This window comes from Chiloscyllium punctatum, chromosome 46 (assembly GCF_047496795.1).
Source record: "Chiloscyllium punctatum isolate Juve2018m chromosome 46, sChiPun1.3, whole genome shotgun sequence".
NCBI lineage: Eukaryota > Metazoa > Chordata > Chondrichthyes > Orectolobiformes > Hemiscylliidae > Chiloscyllium > Chiloscyllium punctatum.
The window spans coordinates 62,195,991-62,217,374 of NC_092784.1; the positions used below are offsets into that span (position 1 = coordinate 62,195,991).

General features: G+C 42.8%; 2 protein-coding genes across 4 annotated transcripts in view; both read right to left on the minus strand.

Moving 5' to 3' along the window:
- LOC140468206 (intercellular adhesion molecule 5-like) overlaps positions 1-1,584 on the minus strand; it is a 29,681-nt gene extending 28,097 nt beyond the window's left edge. The window contains exon 1 of one of the 2 annotated variants that reach the window (XM_072564446.1): positions 1,429-1,584. In XM_072564446.1, coding sequence (XP_072420547.1) covers positions 1,429-1,495 — 67 coding nt within the window. In that variant the 5' untranslated portion in view covers positions 1,496-1,584. The remainder of the gene's footprint in view (positions 1-1,428) is intronic. The other variant, XM_072564447.1, reaches the window with a different exon arrangement.
- An 11,902-nt stretch (positions 1,585-13,486) lies between these two features.
- The window catches only part of LOC140468208 (intercellular adhesion molecule 5-like), a 45,278-nt gene continuing 37,380 nt past the window's right edge, over positions 13,487-21,384 (minus strand). The window contains exons 6-8 of one of the 2 annotated variants that reach the window (XM_072564448.1): positions 17,421-17,666; positions 16,778-17,065; positions 13,487-15,921 (exon numbers count right to left, since the gene is read on the minus strand). In XM_072564448.1, the coding sequence (XP_072420549.1) occupies positions 15,686-15,921; positions 16,778-17,065; positions 17,421-17,666 (770 nt within the window). In that variant the 3' untranslated portion in view covers positions 13,487-15,685. The remainder of the gene's footprint in view (positions 15,922-16,777; positions 17,066-17,420; positions 17,667-21,384) is intronic. The other variant, XM_072564449.1, reaches the window with a different exon arrangement.

A 21,384-nucleotide genomic window follows, 5' to 3' on the forward strand; every position in this document is an offset into this window, starting at 1 on the left:
ATTAGTGGTGCTGGAAGAGCACAGCAGTTCAGGCAGCATCCAACGAGCAGCGAAATCAACGTTTCGGGCAAAAGCCCTTCATCAGGAATAAAGGCAGTGAGCCTGCAGCATGGAGAGATAAGATAGTGGGGGGTGGGGGTGGGGAGAGAGTAGCATAGAGTACAATGGGTGAGTGGGGGAGGGGATGAAGGTGATAGGTCAAAGAGAAGAGGGTGGAGTGGATAGGTGGAAAAGAAGATAGGCAGGTCGGACAAGTCAAGGAGACAGTAAGTGAGCTGGAAGTTTGAAACTAGGATAAGGTGGGGGAAGGGGAAATGAGGAAGCTGTTGAAGTCTACATTGATGCCCTGGGGTTGAAGTGTTCTGAGGCGGAAGATGAGGCGTTCTTCCTCCAGGCGTCTGGTGGTGAGGGAGCGGCGGTGAAGGAGGCCCAGGACCTCCATGTCCTCGGCAGAGTGGGAGGGGGAGTTGAAATGTTGGGCCACGGGGCGGTTTGGTTGATTGGTGCGGGTGTCTCGGAGATGTTCCCTAAAGCGCTCTGCTAGGAGGCGCCCAGTCTCCCCAATGTAGAGGAGACCACATCGGGAGCAACGGATACAATAAATGATATTGGTGGATGTGCAGGTGAAACTTTGATGGATGTGGAAGGCTCCTTTAGGGCCTTGGATAGAGGTGAGGGAGGAGGTGTGGGCACAGGTTTTACAGTTCCTGCGGTGGCAGGGGAAAGTGCCAGAATGGGAGGGTGGGTCGTAGGGGGGTGTGGACCTGACCAGGTAGTCATGGAGGGAACGGTCTTTGCGGAAGGCGGAAAGGGGTGGGGAGGGAAATATATCCCTGATGGTGGGGTCTTTTTGGAGGTGGCGGAAATGTCGGTGGATGATTTGGTTGATGCGAAGGTTTGTAGGGTGGAAGGTGAGCACCAGGGACGTTCTGTCCTTGTTACGGTTGGAAGGGTGGGGTCTGAGGGGGTCTGCTGTTTCTCCAGCATTTTCGGTTTTTATTTTAGACCAGTACCTTGGATAGGAAGAAGAATTTCGTTGGGAAAATTGCCTGGGACGGATCCCCATCGTAAAGGACCATCACCCGCACTGCTGCCCCAACCCATCGCTTGTCCTTCACTCGACACGGGACAGAGATTTGGCCACTACCCTCAAGAGTTTGCCGCCGAAGCGCTTGTCCCATTTGTAGCAGGCAACACGGCCGCAGTTGAGGCTTCCGCGCAAGTTAAATCGACACCGAGCAGGATGTTCGAGATCTTTATCTCAACTTTCAACACAACCCATCATTATCATCTCCAAACTAAAATGTGCCAACCTTCAATTAAAATATTATCAGGAAACCGGAGAGCCCCCGCCAGAGTGAGTTATGAGGTCTGGACCCACACTGGACAAAATAGTAATACGAATTTACTTTGTTTCCTTTACCTCACCTGTTATACTGAGAATTAACACGGAGAAGTAAATACCCTCAACCGATGATTTCCTCCTAAAATCCATAATTGTGGAGTTTGAGCAGAAGGCCCTTCACTGTTCTAAGCTGGAATCAGAAACGGAACTGTGCTTCCCGGCTTTTCCAGAGATTCCGCTACTTTAAGACCCACACCCTTTCCGGGACATGATGGAGAGATTTATTTTAGCTGATGATATAATGACATTCCAAGAGTAATTCCTTTTCATTTTAATGTTTCACGTACTAACTTGGCTTTTGGAACGCCTTTGTCCATCCAATGTCCCACCTATGCGGATTAAAGACACAATAGAATGTGTTTCTGTACCAGCTGCCTTTAAGACCCTCTGGGGTTCAGGCTGCTCATTCTGAGATCCTTTCGCCATTAATGCTGGTAATAAGCTGGGATACGTGGGCCAGGCTCAGTGGAGAGTTGGACTGGGGGCGTCCTGCGATTTCCTGCCATTCTCTTAACAGTACCCAACTTAGAAACCTTGCTGTCAAGATGCAAGGCAGTAGGTAAGCCATAAATAAATACTTATTAATATTCTGGAAACCTAATAATCAAAGCAAACACATTAACAAGACACAAACTGTCCTTGAAAGAGGCTGTACCACAAAAAATCAGGTTCTTGAGGAAACTTACATTTCAATCGAAAAGGTTGCTTGGTGGAGACAATGTACAGCCAACCCTGTCATGCGCACTAGCCACAGAAGGCCTCAAACACACTGTTAAGCATTTCCTTCCCCTCTCCAGGGCCATCCAACTTCGTGCCATTAGTTATCATGGTCATCACAGACATGGTGGACCAAAAGGCCTGATGTGTGCTGTACTTTTCTTTGTTCTATGAGTGCAGCTGCTCAAAAGAGGCAGGCAGTCAGGTGCTTTGACTGTTTGCGACCTGTACTGGTTAATGATTATCTTTACCAAACTTCTGAGGGAGGTTTGGTGCAAATGTGAAATTCTATACAAACAGAGGGCACATAAGAAAGGTGTTCACCACACATGTGAACTGCTTCGCTGTCATGGATGCCAACAGTGATAAACATCAAACTTTTCTGGCTAGGGATGAACTGACAGCCAGACTACTGTGACCACTAGGACTCATAACAGCACACAAACCAACAACCACTCTCAGACAACAACTCACCAGGACGAAGGACCCAATACCCAGCATGAGCAGAATCAATGTAGTGTACAAAATCCCATGGAAGGACTGCACAAAACACTACATAGGACAAACAGGAAGACAGCTAACGATCCGTGTCCATGAACACCAACTAGTCACAAAACAACATGACCAGCTATCCTTAGTAGCCATACACTCAGATGACAAGCAACTGAGTTCGACTGGGACAACACTATTATTATAGGACAAGCCAAACCGAGAACAGCCAGGGAATTCCTAGAGGCATGGCACTCATCCACAGATTCAATCAATAAGCACATCGACCTGGATCCAATATACCGGCCACTGCAGCGGACAGCTGGAACTGACATTCGGAAGCGGCAGATACCCATCACTATAAATGCCAGAGGAAACATCACAGAAGCGCTTCACAGGAGGCTCCCAATCACTGAGGATGTCACCTAGACAAGGGATGAAACATCTGCAACACAAATTCCCAGCTCGGCGAACAGAACCACAACAACGAGCATCTGAGCTACAAATCTTCTCCCAAACTTTGAAAGGATGGCATTGGCCAGAACATTACTTCCACAGACATAGAGTGCATGAGGTCTTTTGGTGTCATCCAGCCTGCTGTCTCCATGCCACCTCAATCTATATTGTCGTGAGATGCATATTTCTGAGCAGGGGCTCCCAATTGTGAGTCACAATTGAAGCATTGCATTTGAGGGAAGAAATCCATCTCTTGTATCTATCATTTAGGAGGGAACTTGACATGAAGACATTGCTGCAGAATCTGAAGACAGAATGTCATAACCATGCTGCAAAATCATACCAGTATCTGATGACCCTTTTTAGTTGGGAGATATAGTACTTTTTCAGTGAACCCAGTGCTCAACTGTGGTAGCAATTGGAGCGGTCCTGTCTAGCACCCAACGTAAATGATGACTTTGACCTGCATTTCTTGCCAGATGGTACCTGTCTCCTCTGGCAATGGAGCCCATTTACCACTTAGTGACCAGGAATTGGAATATTTTCCTCTAAGACCATAAGACATGGGAGTGGAAGTAGGCCAATAGGCTCAAATCTGCTCTGCCATTCAGTGAGGCCGTGGTTGATCTGATAATCCTCAACTTCAATTTCCTGCCTTTTTTCCCTAATTCTTGATTCGCTTACTGGTTGAAAATCTGAGTATGTCAGCGTTGAATTCACTTGGTAACCTCTGCACTCAAGAATTCCAGAGATTCAGCACTGTTTCTATGTAAATAATATTCAGATTTTCTTATTGCCAAATGCATAGCCTCACATTTCCCGCCTTACATTACATCTGCTGGGATTTTGCCTACTCACAGTGTATTTCCCTGTCTCTAACCATCTGTAGGCTTTTTGTGTCATCCTAACTGCTTGTATTCTAAGTTATTTTGTGTCATCCACAATAGTACATTCAGTCTAATTTCCAAGTAATTAATATCTACTGTAAATAATTGTGGATCCAGCACAGAGACTTGTAGCACTCCACGAGTCACAGATTGCCATCTTGAAAATGATCCTTTGTCCCAACTCTATCTTCTATTAGTTAGTCAATCCTCATCTATGTTAATATCATACACTCAACCTCTAGGGGTTTTTATTTATTAAGAAGCCTAACATGTGGTAGTTTATCAAATTTTTTTAAAAATCCAAGTATATTATGTTCAATGAATCCCCTTAATTAAATCCTGCTGACTCTGCTTGGTTTCATTAGGTATTTCAAAATACTCTACCATTACATCCTTTCTTATGGACATCTAACCAATGACAGATGTTAACTAGCCAATAGTTATTGGTTTAAATCTCCCTTTGTTTTTGAATGAGCATGTTACATTGGCTGTTTTCCAATTCTCTGGATCATTTCCTGGAAGATTACTACTATTGTACCCACCACCTCTGGAGCTACCAGAAGTCCAGATATCAAGTCACACTCCAATTGGATCTTGAGCAATAGAACTTGGATATATCTTCCACCTAGTCCATTTTCTAACACTTCAGATTTCATTGAACTCTGTGGAGAGAAAAGTAAATCTTTATCCAGCAAAAGACTTTGAAAACCTCTGCATCCTTTAGATGCTTCCTTTGAAGAGAAAGGGGTTATCTTCCCTTTAGATAAAAATCTTTGATATTTCTTATCTACCTGATATTCTTCAACACTGACAGCAGCATCCACATCCTGTCTCTTAGTTGTGGTTAAAGTTACAATCTGATCTCTGGCCTTTTCCTTCTAACTCATTTTTAGACTTATTCTTACAAACTTCATTAAGACCCATGGGTTTCCCTTTCAACCTCCAGCATTCAGAACAAGTTTGTCCCACCTTCCAAATGTTCACCTCCACCTTCAGTACTTTCTATTCTTCTCCAATGAGGAGACCGTGGGACATTCCCAGTTTTCCATTCCTTATCTTGGCTACTTGTCTTCCTTTCCTTGCATTGAATTTATTGTTATATGTACTGAAGTACAGTGAAAAGCTTTGTTTATGAGCAGTACAGGCAGATCACAGTAAACAAGGATGTACAGATTAAAAATACTTAGACAGAGGCATGTAGGTTACATTGCTTATTGAGACTAGAGAGTCCATTCATCAGTCTAATAACAGCTGGGAAGAAGCTGGACCTACTGGTATGTGTGTTCAGGCTTCTACACCATCTGCCTGGTGGAAGAGGTTGTCGGAAGTCATTACTGGGGTGCAATGGGACTTAGATTATGTGTAGCCGCCTTTCTGTGGCAGCAGGCCATGTAAATAGAGTCCCTAGATGGAAGGTTGGTTTCCATGATGGTCCAGGCTGTGCATACCACCTTCTATAGTTTCTTATAATCCTGGGCAGAGCAGTTGCCATACCAGGCCATTGTGCGCCTGATCAGTTTGCTCTCAATAGTGCATCTGTAGAAGTTGGTGAGGGTCCTTATGGACATGACTAATTTCCTGAGTCAGCTGAGCAAGAAGAGGCATTGTTGTGCCTTCTTGAATGTCACATTGATGTGGGAAATCCAGGACAGACTGTTGGTTATTGCCACTCCAATAAACTTGACACTCTCAACCATCTCAACCTCAGTTCTGGTGATGTACATGGGGGTATGTTCTCCTTTTTTCCTGAAGTCGATGACCAGTTCTTCAGTTTTGCAGTTCTTCAGACATTGAGAGAGAGGTTGTTCTCATTGCACCATGTCACCAAGCGCTCTTCCTCCTTTCTGTATTTTGACTCGTCTTTGTTCAATATCTGCCCCACTGTGATAGTGTCATCAGCATCACGGGACATCTCATGACTTTCCACCAGATGATCTGCTTTTATGTTCAGACTCTTTGTATTCCTCAGTACACCAGGGAGAACTTGTCTGCTCTTCTTCAGAATTGAGCCACGTAATCTTTTACACCCACCTGAAAGAAGAGACAGAGCATCTATTTAACAACTCGCCCAAAATACGGCAACATTGGCAATCTGACCCTCCTCACTACTGTATCAGAGCATCAGTTTTATTTGCTCAAAATCTGAAAAGAACTTCAATCCACAGCCTTAACAAAGAAGCAAGCATGCTGGAAAGTGACACAAAGTTTGATCAACATTTATAGGCAAAGAGACTGGGAAGGACTTCCAGAGGTCAGGGCCTAGGCTGCTGAAGACAAAGTTGCGATTGATCTTAGGACAATGAAAATCACAATGCTCATCATACCCGAATTGAAGAAGTAATATAATTCTTGGAAGTTTACAGGGCAGAGGGAGTTTATGGAGATACAGAGAGGAAAGGCATGGAGGCACTTAAACATGATGTGAATTTTAAAATTGAGATTTCACATCTCGTCTTCACTTCATACATTTGGAAAACTGTAGATTACAAAGATAATATTTATCTTACTAAAGCAAACGGTCTCAACAGGAAATTATTTTACAGAATAAACAAATCTTGTATCTGGCCTTCGTGTCAGTTAGTGGGGAAGAAAGTTGTTTTCATAAAGCTTTGATGATATCAGTGCTGAATCTAGTTACCAGAGCTCAGGTGACAATCCAGAGTTTGAAAAAAATACTAGAAAATGATCAATACAACATTTCAAAAGCAATCTAAAATTTTGAGAAATGTGAGGAACAAGTTGTCATTACAAATATTACAATAATTACTGCAAACAATTTTAGTATTGCAATGATCTGCACTTGATGGATGTAATATCAACTACAGGATCATCGGAATTTCTCTTCAGAACATATCTCATACTAGTTTGTAATTGTTGTGCTACCAAGTTATGGATGATGTTTCTTAAAAGGAACTACATCCTGATATTTCCACTGGGGACTTGTGCATTGTTGTTGGGTTTTTTCTTTGTCTAATTTATACTGTCCTCTTTTATGGGCACTGTGATTTCCAGTACAAGGCCATCACAGCAATTACCATCTATGCTGCTATTCCTGCAGTCACTAGTATTATCCATCTTAAATCTATGAAAACATTGAAAGAAAAGATACCTACATCACCAACAGTGCAAGGATATATATTTAATGCAAAATGCCTGAATATTTCTGAAATCTGTGGATAATAAACACAGATGGAATGCACCGTGTGCTTTATTCATCTCTTTCATGGCTGTTTTCCTGCTTGTATTCTTCACCTTCTTTCTTTCTTCCCACATCACACCCCACTCCTTGGCAGTCTGCCCTCAACTCACTGTCAATTCCCTAGTTACATTCAGCAAAAATTACACATGGGTAGGTAAATTTAAAGTAATGTTCCATACATATTGATATTAAGATTTATTTTAAGCTGGGTCATGAATTTTAAGAATTCATAATTCCGATCTCTTACATTGCTAATAACACAATTAAATCTCCTGTCTTTCTTCTAATTTTCAACCCTAATATTCATTTGTATTTTCCCCGAGACACTGATTTGAGCTGCTGTGTTTGCAGTACCTCCAGCTTGTACTTTTTCACTGCTTTTCCCTGTTGCTCCCATCACAATGAGAAGTGAAGCCCAGAGACATGTGCTGTACTCACTGATCTGCCAAAACTCTGCTCCATGGAGTCGGAATGTGTGGATTCACAGCCATGAAGTGTCCCACTCCTCCTACCTTGGGGTTATTCCCCAGGCAGGTGGGGCAAACACAGAGCAGGAGGACACAAAGAGGAATACATGCAAGAGATTCTCACTCTGAACCACCCGTACCCAATGTACCAGGGGCCAGTTACACAGCAGCATTGTTAGAGGCAGGCAACAGTTTATCCATTTGTCCCATTGTCAGGAAGGGTGCAGTAAAACAGGAGCTCAAACTAAAAATACCCCAATGGACCTTTGACCGATGTCCACTTGCATCTCATCAATTCCATATTGATTGGTAGCTCTGCATTTATAAATTCCCTGATATTTTCCGGTTATATGGGGAGTATGCAGAAATCCAGAGGGATTAGTTTCAATGCTGTTCCTCAGGTTTACCCACTCTAATGTAGGTGAGGGTCTTCCATTGGAATTTCAGTTTAATGAAATTTCATCATCCTTAGTGACTTTTACTGGAAGATCTGATATGGTTTTGTTATTTAGGTAAAAACGAGGACTGCGGATTCTGGAAACCTGAGTCTGGATTAGAGTGGTTCTGAAAAAGCACAGCAGGTCAGGCAGCATCCAAGGAGCAGGAAAATTGACGTTTCGGGCAAAAGCACTTCGTCAGGAACAGAGGCAGGGAGCCTGCAGGGTGGAGAGATAAATGAGAGGGGTTTGGGGATGGAGGTGATAGGTCAGAGAGGAGGGTGGGGGAAGGTAGCAAAGAGTACGATGGGGGTGGGGATGGAGGTGATAGGTCAGAGAGGACGGTGGGGGAAGGTAGCAAAGAGTACCATGGGGGTGGGGATGGAGGTGATAGATCAGAGAGGAGGGTGGGGGAAGGTAGCAAAGAGTACCATGGGGATGGGGATGGAGGTGATAGGTCAGAGAGGAGGGTGGAGTGGATAGGTAGAAAGGAAGATAGGCAGGTAGGAGATGTCTTGGGGATGGTGCTGAGCTGGAAGGTTGGAACTGGGTTAAGGTGGGGGGAGGGGAAATGAGGAAACTGGTGAAGTCCACATTGATGCCCTGGGGTTGAGGTGTTCCAAGGCGGAAGATGAGGCGTTCTTTGAGTTTGTTTCAGGACATGGTTGAGGAGCTTCAAGGCAGAGGAGATGACCTGGAAGTTGCAGTGAGAGAGAGAGAGAGAGAGACTCACTGAGATTCTTGTAGACAGAGGAGGAGAACTTCTTCAAGGTAGGCATCCTTGCAAGAGGATTCACAGTAAGGTTAAAATCAACGAGGTAAAAACGAGTACTGCAGATGCTGGAAACCCGAGTCTGGATTTGAGTGGTGCTGGAAAAGCACAGCAGGTCAGGCAGCATCCAAGGAGCAGGAAAATCAATGTTTCGGGCAAAAGCCCTTCATTAGGAATAGAGGCAGGGAGCCTGCAGGGTGGAGAAGAAAGCCTCATTTTTTGCCTCGGAACACCTCAACCCCAGGGCATCAATGTGGACTTCACCAGTTTCCTCATTTTCCCTTCCCCCACCTTACCCCAGTTCCAACCTTTCAGCACCGTCCCTATGAACTGTCCTACCCGCCTATCTTCCTTTCCACTTATCCACTCCACCCTCCTCTCTGACCTATCACCTCCATCCCCACCCCCATTCACCTATTGTACTCGATGCTACTTTCTCCCCACCCCCACCCTCCTCTCATTTATCACTCCACCCTGCAGGCTTCCTGCCTCTATTCCTGATGAAAGGCTTTTGCCCAAAACGTTGATTTTCCTGCTCCTTGGATGCTGCCTGACCTGCTGTGCTTTTCCAGCACTACTCTAATCCATGGTTTTGTTATCTTCTGAGATGGTTGTGATTGTGGCTTGTGGTTTATCTGGATGAGAGAAGAAAAATCACTGATACAGTTCCCCAACACGGCTCCACTTAACAGGATGTCCAAACTTAGCCAGATATTGTGCTGGCATCTATCTTCCAACAGTCATTTCAGAACAGGTGAAGCTCCGCAGTCGTGTTACAGCCTTGAACCTGCTCACATGGTGAGGACAGTGCGGGTGTGGGGTGGGGGGGGGGAGGTGGGGGGCAGAGAGAGAGAGAGAAAACCTGCACAGTTACTGCCTTTTCTGTTTTTGAATTCATGTGTTGCTGGACATCGGAGTGCATCTGGGAAAATTAACAAACAGTGAATTTCACAACTAATCTTGGAGGAACCGGTTTGGGTGAAGTTCACAGCACAGAATCACATAAGTTAATTGTTGTTTTAAGTCTGTCCAAGAGAAAGGCTGTATTTGTGAGTACAATGGGTTCTTCCTTGATTATATGTTTTTGGAGATAAATCTCTTGATTAAACTTCAAATATAAGCCATAGCTATTAATTTAACCTGGGGCAGTGTTTTGTAGAGGAATAAGACAATGTTATTTTCTGGGTCTGTAGATTGTGAAGGAGCAAAAATGGCCTTTGCAGTGATACGTACGTCTTGTCAGATGTGGGAGTTTAAAGAGAGTTTAAGGGTTACTGCGGATTATATCTGCCATAAATGCTGTTGGATGCGAATCTTATCAGATCAAGTGGATCGGTTGGAGAGACAGATAGAAGCGATGAGGAATTTGCAACAGCAACAGTATGTGATGGATGGCAGTTATAGGAAGGAGGGATGTCTCAGATACAGTCACATAGATGGGTTAACTCCAGGAAGGGTAAGAGAGGTAGGCACCTAGGGCAGGAGTCTTTTGTGGATATACCCATTTCAAACAGGTATGCTTTTTGGAAAATGTAGGGGGTGATGGATTCTCAGGGGAACGTAGCACGAACAGCCAAGTTTCTGGTATTGAGACTGGCACTAATGCAACAAGGGGTATGTCAGCTTCCAAGAGATCAATTGTGTTAGGGGATTCTGTAGTCAGAGGTACGGACAGACGTTTCTGTGGCCAGCAGAGAAAAAGCAGAATGGTGTGTTGATTCCCTGGTGCCAGGATCAAGGATGTCTCACAAAGGGTGCAGAATGTTCTGACCAGGGAGAAGGGCCAGCAAGAGGTCATTGTCCACATTGGAACCAACGATATAGGAAGCGAAAAGGTTGAGATTCTGAAGAGAGATTACAGGGAGTTAGGCAGAAATTTAAAAAGGAGGTCCTCAAGGGTAGTAATATCTGGATTACTCCCAGTGCTACGAGCTAGTGAGGGCAGGAATAGGAAGATAGAGCAGATGAGGAGCTGGTGTATGGGAGAAAGATTCACATTTTTGGATCATTGGAATCTCTTTTGGGGTAGAAGTGACCTGTACAAGAAGGACGGATTGCACCTAAATTGGAAAGGGACTAATATACTGGCAGGGAAATTTGCTCGAACTGCTTGGGAGGAATTAAACTAGTAAGGTGGTGGGGGTGGGACCAAGGGAGATAGTGAGGAAAGAGATCAATCTGAGTCTGTATAATTGAGAACAGAAGTGAGTCAAACAGTCAGGGCAGGCAGGGACAAGGTAGGACTAATAAATTAAACTGCATTTATTTCAATGCAAGGGACCTAACAGGAAAGGCAGATGAACTCAGGGCATGGTTAGGAACATGGGACTGGGATATCATAGCAATTACGGAAACATGGCTCAGGGATGGGCAGGACTGGCAGCTTAATGTTCCAGGATACAAATACTACAGGAAGGATAGAAAGGGAGGCAAGAGAGGAGGGGGAGTGCCATTTTTGATAGCATTACAGCTGTGCTAAGGGAGGAATTCCCGGAAATACATCTAGGGAAGTTATTTGGGTGGAACTAAGAAATAAGAAAGGGATGATCACCTTATTGGGATTTTATTATAGACCCCTAATAATCAGAGGGAAATTGAGAAACAAACTTATAAGGAGATCTCAGCTATCTGTAAGAATAATAGAGTAGTTATGGTAGGGGATTTTAACTTCCCAAACATCAACTGGGACTGCCATAGTGTTAAAGATTTAGATGGAGAGGAATTTCTTACGTGAGTTCAAGACAATTTTCTGATTCAGTATGTGGATGTACCTACTAGAGAAGGTGCAAAACTTGACCTACTCTTGGGAAATAAGGCAGACTGAGGTGTCAGTGGTGTAGCACTTTGGGGCCAGCGACCACAATTCTATTCGTTTTACAATAGTGATGGAAAAGGATAGACCAGATCTAAAAGTTGAAGTTCTCAATTGGAAAAAGGCCAATTTTGACGGTATTAGGCAAGAACTTTCGAAAGCTGATTGGAGGCAAATGTTCGCAGGTAAAGAGATGGGTGGAAGATGGGAAGCCTTCAGAAATGAGATAACAAGAATCCAGAGAAAGTATATTCCTGTCAGGGTGAAAAGGAAGGCTGGTAGGTATAGGGAATGCTGGATGACTAAAGAAATTGAGGGTTTGGTTCAGAAAAAGAAGGAAGCATATGTCAGGTATAGACAGGATAGATCGAGTGAATCCTTAGAAGACTATAAAGGCAGTAGGAGTATACTAAAGAGGGAAATCAGGAGGGCAAAAAGGGAACATGAGATAGCTTTGGCAAATAGAATTAAGGAGAATCCAAAGGGTTTTTACAAATATATTAAGGACAAAAGGGTAACTAGGGAGAGAATAGGGCCCCTCAAAGATCAGCAAGGCGGCCTTTGTGTAGAGCCACAGAAAATGGGGGAGAAACTATATGAATATTTTGTATCAGTATTTACTGTGGAAAAGGATATGGAAGATATAGACTGTAGGGAAATAGATGGTGACATCTTGCAAAATGTCCAGATTACAGAGGAGGAATTGCTGGATGCCTTGAAACGGTTTAAGGTGGATTAATCCCCAGGACCTGATCAGGTGTACCCGAGAACTCTGTGGGAAGCTAGAGAAGTGAATACTGGGCTTCTTGCTAAGATATTTGTATCATCGATAGTCACAGGTGAAGTGCCGGAAGACTGGAGGTTGGCAAACGTGGTGCCACTGTTTAAGAAGGACAGTAAAGACAAGCCAGGGAACTATAGACCGGTGGGCCTGACCTCAGTGGTGGGCAAGTTGTTGGAGAGAATCCTGAGGGACAGGATGTACATGTATTTGGAAAGGCAAGGACTGATTAGGGATAGTCAACATGGCTTTGTGCGTGGGAAATCATGTCTCACAAACTTGATTGTATTTTTGAAGAAGTAAGAAAGAAGATTGATGAGGGCAGAGTGGTAGATGTGATCTATATGGACTTCAATAAGGCATTCGACAAGGTTCCCCATGGGAGATTGATTAGAAAGGTTAGATTTCATGGAATACAGGGAGGACTAGCCATTTGGATACAGAACTGGCTCAAAGTTGTCAGTTCCAGCTGTCCATTGCAAGTGGTCGGTATATTGGGTCCACTCATCTACAGATTCAATCAATAAGCACATCGACCTGGACCCAATATACTGACCACTGCAACAGACAGCTGGACTGATAACCGGAAGTGGCAGATTCAAACCATTACAAATGCCAGAGGAAAGATCACAGAAGCGCTTCACAGGAGGCTCCCAAGCACTGAGGATGTCCCCTAGACAGGGGACGAAACATCTGCAACACAAATTGAGGGCATAGGTTTAGGGTGAGAGGGGAAAGATATAAAAGAAACCTAAGGTGCAACTTTTTCACGCAGAGGGTGGTACGTGAATGGAACGAGCTGCCAGAGGATATGGTGAAGGCTGGTACAATTGCAACATTTAAGAGGCATTTGGATGGGTATATGAATAGGAAGGGTTTGGAGGGATATGGGCTGGGTGTTGGCAGGTGGGACTAGATTGGGTTGGGATATCTGGGTCGGCATGGACGAGTTGGACCGAAGGGTCTGTTTCCATGCTGTCCATATCTTTGACTCTATGACTCTATCTGTTATTTTGTACAGTCACAGTGCAATGCAGTCATTGTGTTAATTCACATTACAGCCACAGGGTTTGAAAATTTTAATTCAGCATTACAGCAACTGGATCTGATGGTCTAAGGGTATTACACAGTGTTCCCAGTGGTCAGATTATAGGTAGATTCAAAGATTCAATTTCCTGTAATCTGTTGCTCACACAAAATAGTTGCATTTAGAGACGAGGTTTTAGATCAGTGCTCATTTTTGACCATGCACATGCCCCACGCTGCATTTGAACAGATGGGTCAGAGAGTATCTTTCCACTTTTCATTTTTTAATCTTTGATCCAGACTCTCTGATTTCTTGCCAATGACATGTTAAATTCTGTGATTTCCCCTTGAACTTTAAAGATCTCTGCTTTTACGTTCTGTTAAGTTCATTCCAGTCAAAAACTAAATCATGATACTGAACGACTCAAAGTTCAAATATTCTTTAAATTCTTCAGCAAATTCTTTCCAGTGCTCTCCAGATTTCAATGTTTAGAATAAAACTGGCTTTTATTTTAAAAGCACTGTTAGTATCAAACAGGCTAAATAAAACACAAGATAAAAGGTGAAATAATTTTCCCTGAATACTCTGACGAAAAGCTAAAAATCAAACAACACCAGATTATAGTCCAACAGGCTTATTTGGAAATACTAGCTTTCAGAGCGCTGCTTCTTCATCAGGTAACTTCTTTCAGGTCACATTCCCGAGATAAATTAAGGTTTTATAAAGAAAAAGGTGACATCTCAGCTCAGACAATACATTAAAGGTGTGAGGTTAGAGTCTGTATGCATTCCAATCTTGAGTCAGACTGGTTCTATTTCCAAAATTTGCAGAATTGCATTTGCAGATACATTCCATATTATTCAAAAAGCACACATTATGTAGGCAGTCAATGTTTTTTATAATCCATGTGACATTTTACAAATTCCTACTTTGGAAATATAACCAGTCAGGCTCAAGATTGAAATACATACAGACTCTAACCTCACACCTTATGATGTCACGTTTTTTTATACAACCTTGAATTATTTTGGGAGTGTAACTTGAAAGAAATTCTGGGATTTAGATATTAACGAATTGAAACCTGCAATCCATTCTCCAAGATGAAAGGCTTAACAGTGATCTAGGTTTATTCAATATATTGCATCAGTGTATGACACTATGATGTTTTGCGATAAACTGTGTCATATGATCCTACTCCACTAGCTACCTGAGAAAGGAGCAGTGCTCCAAAATCTTGTACTTGCAAACAAACCTGTCGGACTATAACGTGGTGCTGTGTGATTTTTAACTAAAGGAAATCACTTCCACCATCTTACTGAGAATCTCCTGCTTTGGCCAAATTCTGAATACAGCAGTTAATCAGAGAGTCTGGCTGCATTGGTGCAAATCACAGCTTCCATGGGTCTGTCGAGTTTATGTAGTTGTAAGCACAACCACTAACAACAAGGTGGAGAAATTCAGGATGAACAAGAACAGCACAGAGTTCAGGCTTGAGGGTACACCTGGCGACAGCTGCATAATCCTTGAATCCCAAAAATCTGAACCCTGTATTTACCCCTTTCAGGCATAATAAATTCCAAAGATTCATGATCCTTGAGAAATATTCCATGCCCATCTGCATCTTAAATATGAAATCCCTTATTCTTACACAATGGTCCCTAATTATTGGTTGTATTAAGGTTTAAGACAGAGAAGATCAAAAGCATGGTGTCATTGAAGCACATGGATGGAATTTTTAAATTAATGATGTCTCAAAGGTAGTTCCCATTTTATCATTTTGTACAATGTACATCATAAAAAACAATATACAACCAAATCAACATAGCGCAGTCTTCATGTCAGCTCGTGAGAAAATAGTTATGTTTACGGAGCTCTGAAGTTAACAGAGATGAGCCTTTCTAAATGCCATAGTTCAGGTGACTATCTACTGTTTGTGAAGATCAAATTAAAAGTTTTACCACAGTAATTCAATAATTGCCAAAAATATAGAAAGGATTGTCAGTAACTAGTTGTCTAGTGGCAATGAGTGGCACCCGTCAGTAACTACATGTACAACAGGACCTGTTTGTGAAGATCAAATTAAAAGTTTTACCACAGTAATTCAATAATTGTCAAAAATATAGAAAGGATTGTCAGTAACTAGTTGTCTAGTGGCAATGAGTGGCACCCGTCAGTAACTACATGTACAACAGGACCACTGGAAAATTTTGTAAAGTCAGGGCATGTAACATCTTTATCATTGGTTCAATCCATTTGTAATTGTTTCACCATGATATGGGACAAGATTCTTTAAAGGAACATTCTGCTGGTGTTCATGCCCATTGGGGATCTGTAGATTGTTGTTGGGTTTTGCATTCTGTACATTATAATGTCCTCTTTTATGGGCACTGTATTTCCAGTACAAGGCCATCAGTGCAATTATCAACAATACTGCTGCTATCACCGCCACGACTAGTTTTATCCATCTTAAACCTATGAAAACAAAGAAAGAAAAGATACACAAATCATTAACAGTCCAGGGAAATATATTGATTGCAATATGCCCGAGGATCTCCAAAATCTGTGGATTATAAACAAAGGGTATTTTCCGATGGAATGTCCCGTGTGTTTTATTCAGCTCTTTCATGGCTGTTTTCCTGCTTGTATTCTTCACCTTCTTTCATTCTTCCCACATCACACCCCACTCCTTGGCAGTCTGCCCTAAACTCACTGTCAGTTCCCTATTTACATTCCGGAGGAATTTCACACTGGTAAATAAATTTAATGTAATGTTCCACACATGTGATTTCTTTTAAGGTGGTTCAGAATTTCCAGAAATCTTAATTATTCTCTGACTCTTACATTGCGATTAGCATGATGAAATCTCCTGTCTTTCTTTAAGTTTCCAACCCTAATATTCATTTGTATTTTCCCCGAGACACTGATTTGAGCTGCTGTGTTTGCAGTACCTCCAGCTTGTACTTTTTCACTGTTTTTCCCTGTTGCTCCCATCACAATGAGAAGTGAAGCCCAGAGACATGTGCTGTACTCACTGATCTGCCAAAACTCTGCTCCATGGAGTCGTAATGCGTGGATTCACAGTCCTCCTCCTCCTACCTTGGGGTTATTCCCCAGGCAGGTGGGGCAAACACAGAGCAGGAGGACACAAAGAGGAATACATGCAAGAGATTCTCACTCTGAACCACCCGTACCCAATGTACCAGGGGCCAGTTACACAGCAGCATTGTTAGAGGCAGGCAACAGTTTATCCATTTGTCCCATTGTCAGGAAGGGTGCAGTAAAACAGGAGCTCAAACTAGTCATGACAATAGAAATATTAGATTCTGACCTTTGACCCTGAGGTCCACTTCCTTCTCATCAACTCCATATTGATTGGTAGCTCTACATTTATAAATTCCTCGATGCTCTGAGGTTGCGTACGGAATGTGCAGAAATCCAGACGGACCAATCTCAATGTTGCTGCCATTACTGGGATTTACCCACTCTAATGTAGGTGAGGGTCTTCCATTGGACTTACAGCTTATTGTAATTTCATCACCTTTAGTAGTTTCTACTGGAACGCCTGACATGGTTTTGCTATTTACCGATATGGTCATGATTGTGTCTCGTGGTTTATCTGGAAAAGAGAAGAAAAAGATGAAAATAGGCAGGCAGACCCACAGGATCACTGATACAGCTCCCAACATGGCTTCAATTAACAGGATGTCCAGACCTCCCACATACCATGCTGTCATCTATCTTCCAACAATCATTTCAGAACAGGTGAATCTCTGCAGTCGTGTTACAGCCTGGGAGTACTTACAGTCATCTGTTATTATGAGGTATGTTCACAGTGAAATGCAGTCATTGTGTTAATATTAATTCAGGTTTACAGCTACTGGAACTCATGGTCTAAGAATATCGCACAATGTTCACAGTGCCCAGAATAAAAGTAGAATCAAAGATTCAATTTCCTGGATTCTGATACTCACACAAAATAGTTGCATTTAGAGATGAGGTTTTAGATCCGTGCTCATTTTTGACCATGCACACGTACAGTCCCCCATGCTGCATTTGAACAGATGGGATGTAGAGTATCTCTCTGCTTTCCATTTTCCCATCTTTTATCCAGACCCTTTGGGGATCTGGGTTTCCTTGCCCATGACATGTTAAATTCTGTGATTCCCCTTCAATCCAGTTTTCTTGAGCTTTAAAGATCTCTGCTTTTGCTGGTGCATCTGTAAAGTTCATTCCAATCAAAAATTAAATTATGATACTGAACTAAATTATGATGATTGTGATCCTGAAAAGTTCAAATATTTTTCAAATTCTTCTGCTACTTCTTTCTGGTGCTCTCCAGATTTTAATGTTTAGAATAAAATTGGTTTCTATTTTAAAACCCAGTGTCAGTATCTAACAGCACCAGGCTAAATAAATAAATAAAAGTGGAATAACTTTTCATGAATGCACTGAACGAAACAACATTCTGAGAGCTGCTTTTGAGAAATTTCATAATTATTTTGGGTTTCTGTTGGGATCCTGAGTAATTGAGGGAAAAAAATGGCCAATACATTTTCATGAGGAGCTCTCCTCATAGAATAATTATAATAGGCTTTTAATTACTGGGATATGACCTGAGATAGGGGTAATATAAAGAGCAGCAAAGGGAAAGCATTCCTAGACTGTGTTCAGGAGAATTTTCTCCAGCCATAAGTGTCCAGACCAATAAGAAAAGAGCTGTCTTCGGAGAAGAAATGGTCTGGGCACAGTCAAGGTAAATTCCCACAAATGGGAAAAGGGAGACAAACAAATGCAGAGCTCCCTTGATATCAAAGGAGATGGATATTCAGTGTGTTTATGACATGTGTCAGGTACTAATTGCAGTTGCGAACCAAGTACAATACAGAAGGTTCAGAAGTGATGTTAAAAAGCAAAGTGAGAAACAGATTTGTGGACTGATCCGCTTTATCCTCGATCACAACGTCTTCACCTTTGACAACCAATTCTTCATCCAGACACATGGAACAACCATGGGGAACAAAGTTGCACCCCAATATGCCAACATTTTTATGCACAGGTTCGAACAAGACTTCTTCTCTATGCAGGATCTCCAACCAACATTATACACCAGGTACTTTGAGGACATTTTCTTCCTCTGGACCCATGGTGAGGAGTCACTGATAAAACTACACAGTGACATCAACAAGTTTCATCCCACCATCAAACTCACCGTGGACTACTCTCGACTGTCTGTCTCATTCTTGGACACATGCGTCTCCATCAAGGACGGACACCTCAGCACCACACTCTACTGCAAACCCACAGACAAACCCACAATGCTACACTTCTCCAGCTCCCACCCAAAACATATTAAAATAGCCATCCCCTATGGACAAGCCCTACACATACACCGGATCTACTCAGATGAGGAGGAACGTGATGGACACCTGGAAGTACTCAGGGATGCCCTCACAAGAACGGGGTACGAAGCCCAACTCATTGACCACCAGTTCTGACGTGCCACAGCAAGGAACTGTAATGACCTCCTCAGGAGACAGACACGTGCTGCAACCGACAGGGTACCCTTCGATGTTCAGTATTTCCCAGGGGCTGAAAAACTATGCCATGTTCTTCGTGACCTGCAACACATTATCAATGAGGATGAGCACCTCACCAAGACCTTCCCACACCTCCACTAGTTGCCTTTAAGCAACCGCCAAACCTCAAACAGAGGTTGTTCATAGCAAGCTGCCCGGCTCTCAGGACAACTCCATACAATCCTGTCACGGTAGGTGCTGCAAGACGTGTCAGAGTGTGGACATAGATACCACCATTAGGCGTGGGGACACCTCCCACCTTGTACAGGGCAGGTACTCATGTGACTCGGCTAACATTGTCTATCTTATACGTTGCAGGCAAGAATGCCCTGGGGCATGGTACATTGGGGAAACCGAGCAAAGGCTACGACAACGGATGAATGGGCACCGCACAACAATCAATAGACAGGAGGGTTCCCTCCCAGTTGGGGAACACTTCAGTGGTCCAGGGCATTCAGCCTCAGACCTTCGGGTGACCATCCTCCAACACAGACTTCGGCACAGGCAGCAGCGAAAAGTGGCTGAGCAGAGGCTGATAACTAAGTTCAGTACCCATAGGGAGGGCCTCAACCGGGACCTTGGGTTCATGTCACACTACAGGTGACCACCATTGCACTATACACACACACACAGATCTCCTACACACACACAAGCACTCCTATACACACATACATACAGATGCGCACACAGACACCCACACACACCCTTACAGACACACACACTCCCACACTCACACATGCACCCCCTCACAGACTTAAGACACTCTACACTCACTACACACACACACACACATACACTCTCTCACACTCACAATCCCCAACCCAGGCAGATACACACAGACAGACAAAGACCCACATACACACATATATTTTATGCGGTGAATTTGTACTTGCAGGATTACATTGAACTTTGCTGAAAAACTGCATGCATTCATGTCGAACTCTGAGCTCAAAAACTGCATGAATTCATGTAAAATTCTGTTATCTCATTTTTTGATTAGAATCAATCTAAACATCATGGCATACACAGAGAACACAGGGGGCCAACACCTTCAACATATTGTCTAGCTATCACCATTGTTAACAGCTAACCTGAGAATGCAACTTTTTAAAAAAAGGTTTTGTGATTTATACATGAAAGAAGTGAAACTATCACGGTATTCTAACAGATGAAAGGCTTAACAGACAATCAGTTTTTCAATGTATAATTTCAGTTACATCATACTGTAAATTTTTGCTATAAATTCTGTGTGTTAGGATCGAGCCCTCCGCTATTACCTGATGAAGGAGCGTCGCTCCGAAAGCTAGTATGCTTCCAATTAAATCTGTTGGACTATAACCTGGTGTTGTGTGATTTTTAACTTTGTACACCACAGTCCAACACCGGCATTTCTAAATCATGACTTCTTCAAAAAGGTTGTAAAGATTGAACCAGCAATTATACACTCATCAGTTAAACTTTGGCAATGCGAAACAATTGCTGATAAAATAATTAATCATCACATGGAAATACTTTGTAGATGTGGAAGAATCTGCTTGGTTCTTTTTAAGAGGGTCACTTTAGCTCAGTTGGCTGGATGGTTGGTTTGTGAAGCAGTGTGATACCAACAGTCTGGATTCAATTCCCATCGCCAGCTTTGGTTACGATGAAAGACTCTCCTTTTCAGAATCTCCCCTCATCAGGAGCATGGTGATCCTCAAGGTATATCACCATGAGTCATCTCTCTCTAAGGGGAGAGCAGCCCTTTGGTCTGGTCAGACAATGTTGACACGATAATATCAACAATAAAATAAAGGGAAAGTATGTCTAAGTAACTTAGTTTAAAGAGTAGTTTAAAGACTCTAATAGAAATAGTTGATGCGGACAAAGCTGTTGAATAGGTGTACAGGCTTCCAAAAGGTGTTTGATGTACCACGCAACAGATGTTTGAGGAAAGTGATAGATCATGGAATAAAAGGGACTATACCAATGAGGATACAAACTTGGCTGAGTGACATGAAACGGAGAGTAACAGTTACTGAGTACTTTTCAAGCAAGAAGGCTTGTGGTAGAGTTCCCCATGGTGTGGTATTATTACCTCTAATTGTATTGTTGTAAATGTTCTAGATCTTGTGTAAGGGACAATTCCAAAATGCGTTCATGTCACAAAATGTGGAAGCATTGTAAACTGTAAGGAGGACAATGTCAAGGTCATCTATAAGGGCTGAAGTAGGCAGATGGGTGACAGAGGCAGTGGCACAGTGGTACACAATTGGCAACAAGTTGTCCTGGGAGGTTCCAACATTGACTCTGGACGCCAGAAAGTGACATGACATTTGGTCAAACATGGACAAGGAAACCTCCTGCTGATGACCATAAT